Source organism: Apostichopus japonicus, chromosome 1 (assembly GCF_037975245.1).
Source record: "Apostichopus japonicus isolate 1M-3 chromosome 1, ASM3797524v1, whole genome shotgun sequence".
Taxonomy (NCBI): Eukaryota; Metazoa; Echinodermata; class Holothuroidea; order Aspidochirotida; family Stichopodidae; genus Apostichopus; species Apostichopus japonicus.
The window spans coordinates 149,818-164,705 of record NC_092561.1 but is presented as its reverse complement, the minus strand read 5'-3'; the positions used below and the strand labels follow the sequence as shown (position 1 = coordinate 164,705).

Genomic DNA, 14,888 nt, shown 5'->3' with positions numbered 1-14,888 from the left:
CCATTATCAAGTTAATTAGTTAATTTTCTTAATATACCAGTGCTATGGTCAAGTGGATAAAGGATGTGGCATACGTTAGAAGCAATGAGTCCAACTGTACAGTAGCATCTGGTAGGTTCTGGGTTAAATTGACCCCTGGCTGGCCAAAGTAAGTTGTGTTTTTTTCATTTAGGAGAAATCCAAGGTTTTCTTTCTAAAATGGTCTTCCAAAATTGTAATCAAACCTACAGTATGAAATGTTTCCCCGAAAGGTTTATGAGGGCGGTAATGAAGAACTTAAGGCCCGGTCACACTACACTGGTATTTTATCGGAATACGGTCCGATTTTTCCGATTTTAGGCCGAAGAGTGAGGTTTGTGGTAGTGAATGTAATGAATGCAGTGGAATATTCGAATACCTACTCCAAATCTGAGGGGTTCTGAAGTGACATCACATCGAAAAACGATAAAAATCGGAAGAGAAATCGGATAGCTATCCGATAAAAGGAAACAGAGTTAATATCAAAAGTGAGGAGAGGGCTATTCCACATCGGAATGGCTCAACAGATAGCAAATCAGGTCCTTTATCACTGTGGCTAGAAGACCCGATCAAAAAACTGGCTGTTTCGATTCCTCCGGGAAAATCGGATAGTATTCCGATAAAAAATCGGTATAGTGTGACCAGGCCTTTAGCATGCATAGACTCCAGATGTGTGACCTGATTAATTCACTTTGGCTTTGGCTTTGAGTACAATGTTTCTGTTTGCTGTCGTGTTGGATGAATCTAACCATAATAGTAACTACCGACTTTGCGATCTGCATTATAGTCATTGCCACTTTGCAAATCCGCAGCCCCCCCTCACAATTTGAAAGGTCGGTAAAAGTGACTCCATAGTTTTCCCTTTCGGGAAAATCCTGAGAAGTCCAAAATGAGCTAGAACTGTAAATTGGATAGCCACCCGATGTGAATGTACACTTAAGTAACAAGCCCTTTGGTTTCTCCCACATGAAAACATACAGTATGGCTATTTAGCAGCTCAGGGGTAAAACAAACTGCCTTCTAAGCCAACATTAATGTATAGCCATTGAAACCACTATACATGATTTAACTTCCTAGAGATGTAAATATTCAAGGTTTTCTGCAGGTTCTCCTTCCATATTTAGAGGTTACCAGTAGAAATCCTTTTAATAGCTGTGTATACACTTAATTGTCGTTGCATTGGAGACCTTTCTCTGTATCATACTAAATACCATGCAATATAGTTTAAATTATTACAGACAACTGATCTAGATACAAAGTTGCAGTTTTACTGTAAGAAAATTATCAAAAGCATTGATCGCTGTTGAGGTATTAAGCTGGCCATTTATGTCTAAGCTTGCAAATCTCTTTTAACTACGGGTCGCACATTGTGCCGCAAAATACAATATAAAGCATACAGGTTTAATATATTAGTGAGTTGTGACAAACAGTTGAACAGCAGGCCTAGAATTTCAACCCCCCTCACCTATAAAAAAAAATTACCCCAAAAAACAAAACAATTGAAACAAATAAAATTAAGCCAATTGTTAAAGAATGCCAGCACATAAAACAATCTACTCAAAATTTCCATTTATAATTTTCATTGCATTTCAGCTTTTACACCAGCAGACAAAATGCAAGTGCCCTTTCCTTTACTTGGCAAACAAGAAAATCCACCTTTTAAAAATAGCCAGTATAAAATAATCAGAAATTTTGAGGCTTTTTACAGAATTGAATACAGAAATGGTCCAAAATTAGCGTCATCTCTGTCGATGCAGGGCTGCTTCTTTAAATGTAATAGCTATTAGTGGTATGAGCCCAGCAATTTCATTTGATTTCTTGTCAGCCTTAACTAGCTTTGCTCAATCCAAATCAAGGGACACAAATTATGTGCTTAAAGAAAGAAGTCAGTATCCCTCACATTTTTGCAAACATTATTAAATCTTTTCAAAAAACCAATTTTTATCTTTCAGCTAACCATAAGAGAAAGTTTAGATTTTCAATCTTTCTGAAAAATCATCTGTCCTCCCTTTTTTTTTTAAAGGTTATTTTCTTTGAATGTTTGGAAATTGATAATTTTGAAATGCAAATGAGTGAGTCATATGAAGTGAGATGGAGATTATATGTGATGAAAACACCCCATGATTGAGGATTGTGATCGGAATATTAATGATTAGTTTTCTCTTTAGGTAAAGGGTACATAAATATATCCAGATAAATTTGCTAAAAGTGTTTGAGACTATGTACAATATTAGGTCAACATGGATGGTACATCTGCTGCATGGTATATAGGCCCAATGATTTATTTTTGTGCCTTGATCTTTCTTATTTTAAACTCACGCATGTCCTCATTTGGAATTACTTTTTCTAACTTTGCCCCCCAAAAATTGTTGAAATGAATGTTCAAGTATTCTCTACAAATTATAATATGTATCCTTTTAAAGCTGAAGTTTTCAATTCTTTGATTTAAACTGCAGGTTTTTTGTTTGAGGAACAAGTAGATCTAAGTATCACAATTTGTAGCCTGTCTGAAACTAAACTAGTTATGAATAATAAATATTAGCGAGGTGGCTATAACTTACGCCTTACCTGTCTCCTCACAAACACTGTATTGCAGTACTCTTACTTTAACATAACATGTCTACAGTCACTTTCCTGTGTTAATGCACAAAACAAGAATTTCTTTGAAGAAATAAAAAAGAAATATTTTGCAATATTTCACATCATTTGAGAGTTCTTGAGACCCTAGCACTACTTTATCTTTTGATACAGTATCTTTTGATCACAACCCACAGTATATTATAGTCTGCATATCTGACACCCCAAGTATATCAATACGTACCGTACATAGATACTGTAGTAATGAAATACAGTATACCGAGATGTTTAAGCAAGACCATAATAGTAAATAAAGAGAAGATGAGGAAGAATAGATTGTTTTATTTGTACTTTAAAATTGAAACTCATATTCTCATGTTTTATTATTTATTTTTTTGTAAATGAAACTCATATTCTCATGTTTTATTATTTATTTTTTTGTAAATGAAACTCATATTCTCATGTTTTATTATTTATTTTTTTGTAAATGAAACTCATATTCTCATGTTTTATTATTTATTTTTTTGTAAATGAAATTGAAGACTGGAGGCCTTAACAACTTAATTCTGTTGCTATGGGAGGCACAGTGTTTTAATTAGTACTGAACATTGCAACATTGAAAATAATGTCTGATACTGGAGGCTCTTTAAAGTACCGGTCTTTGAGGCTTATGCTGTTTGCCTTTAACCATGTACATAGGAACACAGATATATATATTTCATCCGTCAATATTTGAAAATATAGTCGGTAAATAAGCTCCGTATTTTATTAAATTGAAGTACAGTACTAGGTGATAGATTTCAGGAATATTAGGTGATGATGAATATTTTAAGGCATTAAGCATGTTTTAGGAATTACTGTAGCTTGCCCAAATTTGGTGCCAGCGTATACTAATGACTTGTGAATATGTGGATCAGGTTTAAACATGAGAAACTTTGAAAATAAAATCTGTAAAACCTACTTACCTGTAATTCATTTTTTTTTCTCGTGCATAATTTGGGTTTCTCGGCGTGTAGAACCCTGCAGGATATTGTCGTTTCTATTAACTCAATAATGAATAATTGAATGTTAATTAAAGTACATTTAAAATTCAAAACTTCAGTAAGATCTGTTGATGAAGATAATATGATCAAATAAACTAGTGAAGCACACAGGAGGAATATTGATGTACATAGTCATTTCAACTTCCTACAGAGCCTGCTGGTGAAATGTCGCCACTGACAGCCCATGTTTGCAGACAAAGGAATGCCTATAAAAAAATATTTTTCTGCTCTTTATTATTTTCATAAAAAAAGTATTATAAAAGAATTAGAGGAAATAGAATATTGGAAGAAACCAGTCTGGCGTTTTTTTTAAATATAGTGATATTTTGTCGTAATCAAACACATTGATTGTGGAAACTGAATCCATTGCCAATATTTTGGTAATACTTAGTTTAATAAGGTTTAAACTTTAAAGCTCTACAGACAGCTCCTTTGAACAACAATTTCCTAATCGCTCTAATAGGCATGTGTCTGTAGTACTCTGTCTCTAATAGACACTTTGCAGCTGACTGTATTCTTATCTCAAGAGTGTTTTTTAAAGTTTTGGTTCTCTAGCAGTTGTTTGCTCTTGTTTATTGCAATCATGGTATGAGGGCTCTTTGATTACTTTAATAACAAACTCTGATGTTCCTCTCGTTTCAGAAACGTATGTGTTTCCCGATTCACCAGAAGATATGGGAGGCTAAGCTACAGGTTTTAAGTTCCTTTCCAAATGTAAGTTATCTTAAGTACATCTTATGGTTTTAATTGTGTTTAAAAAGCTTAAAGCAGCCGTCCACAAACTTTGAGAATCCACGACCCATGATCTTCCATGAAGACTGAGCCACGACCCACCAGACAACTCTTTCCCACCTCCCTCCCCATCCCCCCACCAATCCCCCTCAGAAATGATCAATGATTAGAAGGCATGCAGGCTACATTAGCTTAGACTATGGACTTGAGTATAACTTAATCAATCTCTGTTTTGCAAGGTATGAAAACTGAAGAGAAACTCTCCGAAAAAAGCAATCCTGCGACCCACCAAAGATTTCTAGCAACCCACTTTTGGGTCACATCGCAGCGTTGTTGGAAAGCTAGTATAGAATGATTAGTGAAAGTAACCGATGAACTAACAGCAAAATTACTAAAGTGATCCAAGGAACGAATCATTTCACAGATGAACCATTAAAACCAGCAATAGTTTTCCGTCACCACTGTGCTGCTCTTGTGATTATTTTTAGGATTGGTAGTAATTTCCTCAATTCTCTTTTAGTGAAAATAGATAATTCTCTTGTGATTTGCTAGACAAGATTGTCCAATAGTTTTTTAATTTTATTAGAATTTTCCACTACCTTCATACAATGTATAAATGTAATAACGTCAGCACATTTTGTCTTTTGTTTTAAGGACGTCCAAGAGGGTCTGAACTACGGCTTTTTTATCTTACCGGCCAACAATAGAGCAGGCAAGTTCTTGGACGATGAAAGGAGCTTCAAAGAATATAATATTGACACTAAAGCAGGCCTTGAGGTAATTGTTGATTTGAGTAGTGAACAGAATTTCATCTTCAGGAAAACATGAACCTGAAGTGCAATAACACTGAAGACATTAGCTGTAAATTACAATGGAAAAAAATGTTTGAATATGACTTCCGTCCTTCCTCTTCCTTTCCTTGTAGTTTCTATCATCCTTTCCCCTTCTCTTATCCCTTATGTCCCCCCTCCCCCTTCCCCCTTTCCTCGTATCCATTTCCCCTACCTTTTCTGGTTTTTATCCCTTTTCCTTCCCAACCCTTCCCCTCCCATTTCTAGGTCTTCAATTACAAAAATGTTTCTGCATGTGTTTTAGGGCATGAAAAATGTACCTTTATTAAAGAGCAACATTTGGGAGTAATTGCAGGTTTATAACCTTGTTACTATGATGCTAGTCACCCATGACTCATGCAATTATTTATGGCTCCCTCATCTAGTGTGTTACTCAAGTTTTACATTTAATGGTCCACACAGACGAATTAATACCTCTTCATGTGGATCTAAATTATCTCTCTCTGTCAATGATAGGAAATCTACAAGACCCATTGACCTGCTTTGTTACCAAAGTTAGCTACTTTCGTAAAGATTGGGCAAACCATAAAGTAGCGTCCATTGAAAATGGACAGCCCTGACAATTGGCTACAAAAACTCATTATTTTTTAATAAACTTATCAAATAAGATAATTTTTATTTACTTCCAGTTAATCCCACTCTCCCTTTCTTCCCCCTTCAGTTCAAGTTTAAGAAGAGAGTTTACCGGCAAATGAGCATCGACTTTGCTCAAGTCCGGAAGAACCACAGTAAATCGAACCTCCGATCCCTCCTGGATGCCATCAAGAGCAAAGATGCCTCAAAGGTCGAGAAGCTTCTGTCAGATAAATTGATCGATCCTAACTTTGTCGCTGAGTCCATCGGGGGAGGTATGTTGTCGACCACCAATATTTTATTTCAGGATTTGGTAGGGTGGAGAGGGGATGGTGCGGTGGGGGTATTTTGTCTACAGAGTTGTTTGATCAGGTGCATGTTATTTCTCTGCCCCAGTGACTAGTTGCAAGATATGTCTGAAATAATAATCACCATATTAATGGTTGATTTTGGGTTGTGCTTTGAACTTCCTTACCAGTACTATGCAAATTAGTTTTTGAGGTATGACTTGCCCCTCCCCCACTGCAACATTGGTCTAAGGCCTTGGTTTTCAACCTTTTTTCGATCACGAGCCCAATTCATCTTCCGAGCCGTCCTCGCGAGCCCATACCCTACCCTGCAAAATTATCAACTTCATAAAATCAATTTCACAGCGTTAATTAGTGTATTCTTGACACAAGTGACCCGGGGACTCAATCAGAGCTATGTATGTTCCTTCGTGATCAGATGACAGGTACTTCCCAATTAGAGCCTCAAAGATTTCTTGCAACCCTCAATGGTACAAGGCAATGGTACAAAGCAAGGCTTCCACACATCATAACCTTGGTAAATACGTAGTGTGCAGTGGTTGGTGGGAGTCACCGAATTCTCTTATACTAGTCTTATAGGGTTAGGGTTGAGTAAATTTTACCCGTTGTACAAGGTTTCATCGAAGAGGCTTCCTAAGAAACATCATCATGTCCCTTCGCCACCAGCCCCCAAAAATGCCACAATTTTTAATCATTACTGGGGCAATGCTCGCGAGCCCACAAAATCGGCTTCGCGGGCCCAAATTGGCCCGCGAGCCCAAGGTTGAAAACCACGGGTCTAAGGCAACAAAATCTCCTTTTATGACAATCAAAACTATCAGGGAAGTTAGTTGATGGACAACCAGTTTATGGACAATTTAATTTAAAAAAAAACACAAATAAAACAAAAACAGTTAGCAAACTGCTTATCCACTAAAGAGCCTGTGTCAGAGAATGTGTTAAAGTAAGTGCGCCTGACATTTTGATTCTAGCAGGATCTTCTTCAGAGGGTTGGGGGGGGGGATGTTGTTTGATCTGGGTGAGGTGAGATTGTTAAGTAGTTTGTTTGAGTTTTGGTAGAATAAGGACCTACATGTGTTTTTCATTTTGTTGAAACGGCCTCTGGAAATAAATTCCAGTCACTCATGACTTCAAATTGAATGTCTTCCGATTTTGATGACAGAAGTACGAAAGCCGCTCGAGCAGTGTGTTAACTGACAAGGGATGCCAATTGTTTTTTAAATGTACATGGATATCTGTACACATTCTATCATCAGTTGAAGTCAACATTGATCGAAACTTGTTGTTCTTATAGCTAAAACCGATCTATGTTTAAAATGTTTGAACATCATTAATGAGTCACTGGACAATTAGCTATTGCCTCTTCTTGCTTTGTCTGTTGGTATGGATATTTAGTATATTCTGTATTTATAACAGTTACACATGCTGTGCACTAATGGGTTGTTATCACTTTCCCTGTTTAAATGTTAACCAACCTTCTATAATATGTGATATTAATATACTTGAAAATGTAAAAAAAAAAACACTTAATTATTCCTGTAGTAGATCTGTCAAGATTGATGCCAGAATGTTGTTATACACATGTATAAATATATGATCAATATATAATCAAGATAATAAAAAGTCTTAAGTATAAAGTATTAACAAAATATGTGCAGAAAATAATGAGATATATATATCGCGTCGCAAGGCCTAACGTCGTATTGCGAAGAACTTGTAGACTTCTGTAAACAAGTTCTTTAAACTATTCACCAGTGATTTTTTATTCCTGATAGTTGTTTTTCCTAATCTACCAGAGACTGAATTTGTTGACAATCAATGACATTTCAATTTTTTTTTTCTTTCCTTTTTGTAACTGTTGAGGTTTTCACATAGCTGGAGTTTATTGATGGATAAAACTGTAAAAAGGCAAAGGCGTTCAAGTTTAACTTGCCTGGAGCAATATTGTGCATGTTTTTGTGTTGGTTCAACTTTGACGACATAGTGTCACGAAAAGTCACTGTAAAAAGAACCCTTTGTGTCTGAAAATCAGTGGAAAATCCCTCCCCTTTTTCTTTGTCCTGTGCAAGATGCATTTATTTATACAGGAAGGTGATATATACTCTATGCATGTTCACAGAAGCATTGCTATATTTTTTGATACATGGTCTCAAAAGACTGCAGTCAACATATGTACCTCAAACTCTTCAGATTTAGGATGCATAAGGGGGGGGGGTGAGGGGGAAATCAGGGGAGGCCCTAAGGTAACTCAAATTTTGAGTCAACACCGTCCATTTCCTCTTCCTTTTGAATCCAGCAAACCAGACGAGGTTTGTGATATCAGCATCCACAGCTAAGGTAACTTGTTCAACTGTATCAGAATTTTAACAGGACAAGACAGCTTCATAATTTAGAAAGGAATTTTACCTCAAATTGAAGAACAGAAGTTTGTAGAAGACATCACAGAACACCCCACCTACAGAACTCACACAATCACATCCTGTTGTGATATGGATGGTTTATCTTACAGAAATAACTAGTCACGTGCTACATCTACGTCTAAAGGCAGGAGGAACAATGTATAAATATTGAAATAATGTCTTTGAAATAACCAGTGTGGAATACAGATTTTCCAGTTTTTTGCTATATATTGAATAATCCTTGATAAGAATTTCATATCCAGGCCAAGAAATTCACAATCTTAGCCACTTCCTCTAAACAAAATGCCAGTGTTTAAGAAAATCTATCAAATTGTAGGTGACGTTTTCCTGAATTGCAACACATGTCAGTTACTTTTACAGGCTTTTTGAGAGCAGCCCGATAATATTTGCTGATAATAAGCAGTAATACTAAGTAATAATAAGTTTCCGAAAGAGTCTCTGACTGACATTCATTACCCAACTTCTTAGTTTTGTTACTTTCTGAATGTCTACTGGCAGGAAAATTGTCAGTACCCTTTTTATTCTACTGGCAAATAAATGGCAAAATCCACTGGCATTAAGCTAGTAGATAGCCAGAATTTTTGAGGCCTGATATCTCCTTCCTGCTAACAAAGCCAACTAACAGAAAGGTGATAATAAAACTAAAAAACCAAAATCACTGCATTGCTATAGGGTCGTGGACTTTTTACAATCAGTTTCAGGCGCCGGACATGGTTCAGTAATTGTCAGGTTAATTCAGAGAGGTGGTTGCCTTGCTGTGTACTGTATTTGTTATTGGCGGTTGTTGATCGGTGTTTCCGTAAGAGAATTCTTCGGAATCAGGAAGTCCGGAAGTAGCCCACACACTATTGGTTGATTTTTTTTTATCGATATTGGCTGAACACCAGGGCAACAATGGATTCAAATTCCTTGCTAATTAATGCAATAACAAAGTATCTACAGAAGGAGTATGTCTACAGTATATTATGTAAATAATAATTTTTTTCATTAATTGTAAATCAATAATTTTCTAGAGTGCTCTTTAATATGTGTGTGGGGTGGGGGAGGAGGGTGGGGTTATATGACAACAATGGAACCAAATTATCTATAGTAGGAGGGTGTCTTGGTGTGTGATCAAGTGAAATCTTGTATTGAGTAATTATTGTGGAGGTTTGGTAACATTGCTGACCAAATTATCATGCCCAACAGCGGTTTGAGTGGCATAGTTGAGAGCCTGTAAAAGGTGTTTTTGGAATGTAAAAGAGGAACTTTTATTCCTGAATAACTAACGAAACTTTGATTCCAGCATTTTCCGTTTTCCAAATATTGTTAGTTAAGCCTGACTCATGTTTGTTCAATTAAAAAGGGGAACTTGAAGCAAGCAGGTGTGTTGTTGTAGATCACATGGACGAAAAAAAAATGCTCTTTATTTTCATATAAATTCTTGTACTGTTTGTATTGGGTATGGATCCAGTCTTCATGTCAGAGGTTATTCATGAAGCTTATACGATACAGTGAACATGCAGTGTATTGATTCAGTGTCTGATGCCTCCATTTCTCAGGTAACAAAATTCAAACTTTTGTAGAGAAGGAAGGAAAAAACCCACACTTTTGATGTTGGGTATTGCTGACATCACATTTGTATGTTCCAGTTCACTTCTAGTGAGAACATGCACGCAGCGCAACATTGTTAAGGCAGTCTTTTGGTTGTCCCTCGGACTTTGTGGTTGTCCCTTGAACAGCAGTATTGGTTGTCTGAAAATGTGTGGCAAAGTAACAGAGCATGATCTATGCGTGCACTATAGGAGAAATGTGTAGGTCTGCTGAATAGAACACTGACTTTGGGCCGGTGATGAGCTCTCCCTTGGGCTGGATCATTGGAGGGGCAGCGGGAGGGGAGTGGGAGGGGAGGGGAAACTTAGCTACAATGCAACATGAATTTAATGTAAACAACTACTGGACAGTTTTCCGCCTGGCCACAACCGGCTCTTCGGTCGTTGAAACAGAAAATTTTGCACCAGATCTGATCTTGGTCGTCTTCAGAAATTTTGTCGTGCTGGATGACCTGACATTGTAAACTTCATATGAACAAGTCTAGAAGACGGCATTAATGAAGAGACTGAATGTAAATTGAATCAGAATGTTTGCACAGATGATATACATTATGTATTCCTCTTGTGCATATCAAATTTACTTCTGAACAATTCTAGTGAGAAAATGAAAGCTAGTACATAAAAATATATGCATGATATGTCCAATAAATAAGTACTGCAGATGTTCCAGAGACTTCTTTAATATAGAATCCAAGTTTTCAACTGATGCTTTTGTCTTTACTGCGAAGTTTAATTCTGAGCTGCGAGATCGTCAGTATCTTTACTCGTTTGGTAATAAATCACATCACAATTTAATTCCCATCATGTTTATCTCATGATATTTGAGGAGGTTAGTTCTCCCGGAAGAGAAACGATTTCTGTCATCAAATTTGCAGACGTCATTAAGATATAAACCGATCAGACATCTGCTGAAGAAGTGCAACTAAAATTTATCTTTCAAGATCTACGTACGAGAACTAGCTGTGCTCGACGATGCTGGTGATTTAGTATTTAGATTAAACAATTGGACTTATTTTCCTACAAATTTCAAGCAAAAAGTCTGACATATGGCAATCAATTACACACCTCTTTACCTCAATTTCTTTACGTCAAACGAAATGTTATACAGCCAACTTCACAGTCTAGGGATCCACTGTGATGGAAGAAGAGTAATTTATTGCATCGGGGAGACGTCTGTTTGAGAATAATGTACGATTAGGATTTTACGAGAAGTTCAATACATTTTGATCCGATTTCTGAGAAATGATGTTTAAATCAAATGGCATTTCTAAAGGGCAATAAAATCATCTAGGTATTATTATTTCAGCTTTTAAAATTTCATGAATAAGACAATTATCTTTAAAGGGACATCCTCCTGATGGCATCAATTTTGATATTAATATATTTTTTGAAAGAATATTACGCTGTTCTTTTTGCTTACAACTGTACTGGCAAAATAGTACAATTCATACGGATAGCATGTAAAATTATTGCGAATACTGTGGCATGTTTTATTTTTTATAGTTGATAAAGACAATAGATTGTCTTTGTTTAAAGCATTGTTGTTTCTTGATATCATGACCAGAATTATTACATAATGTTTTATTTCCATCAGGATGACAGTATGCATTGTAGCTGATAGACCATTACTACTTTAGAAATGACATTTTTGACAAGTTGCATAAAATTTCAAGAAATTTGAAAGTAACGTGATGCATTCATTTTTTTTAAAAACTAAAAAAATTAGCTGAGAAAACGAAAGCTATGGCAAAGAGTACAAGCAGAGACAAATTGTATTTCATTTTATTTTAGGAATCGTTTGGGATTATAGTACAGTGACTGAGCTAGATAAACATTCAAAATTGTTGTTTCTTGTTGTTGTCAACTTTTCACGCACCACAGTAAAAACCGAAACAAACATCAAAGAAAAATGGAACATATGAATAGGATTTATTACTATAGTTCCTGCTCAGACCACCCACTGTTTATTCATTTATGATTAGGGCTGTACATAGTTACTGTAAACTCTGGCTTGTTTGCCCTAAATCAGGTTAGTTCAAAACAACCATTTCTGAGTTAGGAATATATACAATATTTACAGGACTAACAATTTTGAAAGTGCATTTTTGTCTCCCAAAGAGATGTCACACTGTTTGCCACTAGTCAATTGCTTTAAAAATGATTTGCCATATCAAATTAGCACATGTTCATCTGTCCTGTTTTCCCTTACGGATTGGCCATAAGAAGTACAGTAGGTGTGTTTCAACACTTTACGATGTATAAAAAATAGATTTTCTAAACCATACAGTCCTATGTCCATGGCATTTGTTGCATATCCAGGCCATGATATATATGTATACATATGTATATATATATATATATATATAAATATATATATATATATATATATATATATAGATATATATACATACATATATATATATACATATATATATATATATATATATGGGCGATTCCACGGTAACTCGCATTACACTTTTTCATGTTTTTTTATAGTCTAAGTGATGCAGCTTGGACAAGGAATTGTATTGCAGGTTGATTATTTGTGGTATTATAGCCAACACTCAAAGCTATGATCTAAAATTATTAGGGGTGATGGCAATGCTTTGTCTTATGCATGGTGCTCTTGAGAAAATCAGTAACTCGCATTACGCAAAAAGGACACATCAAAAATTGACGCAAGTTCAATGCAGTAGTTTACTCAAACAAATGATGTTGTATCCAGTTGAATGTATGTAGTAGATATCTATTCCACTGGTGTTAACATCAAACTGCTAAATGATATGAAACAATTTAAGATGTGGTGTGGAAGGGGAAATAATCCGGTAACTCGCATTACACTTTGTCCAGTCATCAATGAAATCTAAATGGAAAATAAAATGCTGAAACTAATATCTCTAGTGGAAGGTGACTTACAATATATGTCAAGTTAAATAATTAAATATATCAAAAAGTACTAGTCTAGTTTATGACAGGGGGATAAACAAAATCGGTAACTCGCATTACACAAAAAGTACACAGCAAAAATGGACATTTACTAGTTTAGTCAAACAAACAATGTTTTGTTGAATTGAATGTATGTACTAGATATCTACTATATCCTGAAGTTTACATTGTAGCACAACAAAATATAAAACAACTTTAGAAGTGGTAGGGAGGGGGGAAGAATCTGGTAACTCGCATTACGGTACCTTGCATTACAAATTGCCCAGTCAGTATTTTCATCTTCATTCATCAAATTCTTGAGAATTAGTTGCTCTGAAGAACCATTGTAGAAGTCTAAAAGCATTGTAGCAACAAATAAGCAACCATACTTATACCTCTGTCAATCATTTTACTAATAATTGCTGGCCAAATTAAAATATGTGATGAACAATAATGGCAATGTTCATTTCCAATGATTACACACAATTTAAATGGTAGCTAAAGCTGGAATGGGGTTTTTCAACTTGTTTTATCATTCAGCATCATGGATCAACTGTTTTGTATTCTTTGTCATATGGCAATATTCAATTATTTTCAGTATTACAGTGGTAACTCGCATTACAGCACTGGTAACTCGCATTACCGGTAACTCGCATTACCGGTAACTCGCATTACCGGTAACTCGCATTACAGCTTTCAGTGGCCCTTCATATCAACATATGCATGGACTTTCTATTCCTTTGACTATTGTTATACTCAGTACTTGGGCTAAAAGCAAAATATGGAATGGCAGAAAATGATCGCCTCCAGGAGAGCAATAATGTTAAAATCTTGATTGCTCGGTAACTCGCATTACATGTCAACATAGACGCCTTTTAACTACAGCCATATACATACAAACCAAAACGGTGAATGGGCAATGTGATGTGATTTTAAAATATCATACTTGGTATTACTCATAAATATTTCAAACTTGTGCAAGTTACTTTCATACAAGGGAATATGGGACTTTGAAAAATCCACACAGGCTCACTTGCATTTTAATTGCAGAATCATAGTGAGTTATCACTGCACTTTGTTTGGGTAAAATGACACTGTATGCTAGGAAAAAGTTTCTGATCTGGATCCTGGATACCTTAGCATGAATTAAAAGCAAAATATTGGGTCAGAAATGATTCTTTAATTTTTGTAGTCATGTCCCTGTTTGCATGCAATTGCCCATATATATATATATATATATATATATACATACATACATTATTCATCTGTTTATATGAAAGGCAAGTTCTCATAACAGACTTTTGTAATGGCCTTTTGGGGGTTTCTTACGCTTTGATGGTTTAATTTCAGCCTGTTATTAAACCTCCTCATGGGTAAACTGGCAGGGTGAGAAGAAAGCTTAATGCTTGTTATTTCGTTTTTCAGTATTAATATTTGAGAACAAATCAGTCAGCAGTTAAATAGCTTACCTTGTAGGATAATTGTCTAAGTTCAGAGAAAGATCATTTCAGAAAGAGGAGATATTGCTCTCCGGTTTTAATGAGTGAACAGGACACAGAACAGAGTATTGGGAGAACAGGATGAAGTGACACGGAATGGAGTATCGTACACATGAAACACTCGGTTTACATTTTATGAGTTAACTGTACAGTACAGTATCATGCTATAAATGCAGGCTTTGTACTAAGCGTACAATACTTTAAACATTGCTTTGATGATCTCACTGTTAAATCTTTGAGTTGAATCTTGCACATATACAACTAATATTTATGGGCTTGGGAATTAACTGTAATGCTGATGGTCTCATTGTTGTTGTACTTACCATTGATTTGACCATCCCATTCACCAC

At 35.7% G+C, this 14,888-nt stretch overlaps 1 protein-coding gene across 10 annotated transcripts in view; it reads left to right on the top strand.

The window, feature by feature from the left end:
* The window catches only part of LOC139967299 (uncharacterized), a 142,296-nt gene that overhangs the window by 63,540 nt on the left and 63,868 nt on the right, over window positions 1-14,888 (top strand). For all 10 annotated transcript variants that reach the window (XR_011792969.1, XM_071971594.1, XM_071971288.1 and 7 more), the window contains 3 exons: window positions 4,281-4,352; window positions 5,025-5,147; window positions 5,883-6,069. Coding sequence is in view for 9 of the 10 variants with exons in the window: in XM_071971594.1 (XP_071827695.1) it covers window positions 4,281-4,352; window positions 5,025-5,147; window positions 5,883-6,069 (382 nt within the window). In the remaining variant the exon portion in view is untranslated. The remainder of the gene's footprint in view (window positions 1-4,280; window positions 4,353-5,024; window positions 5,148-5,882; window positions 6,070-14,888) is intronic.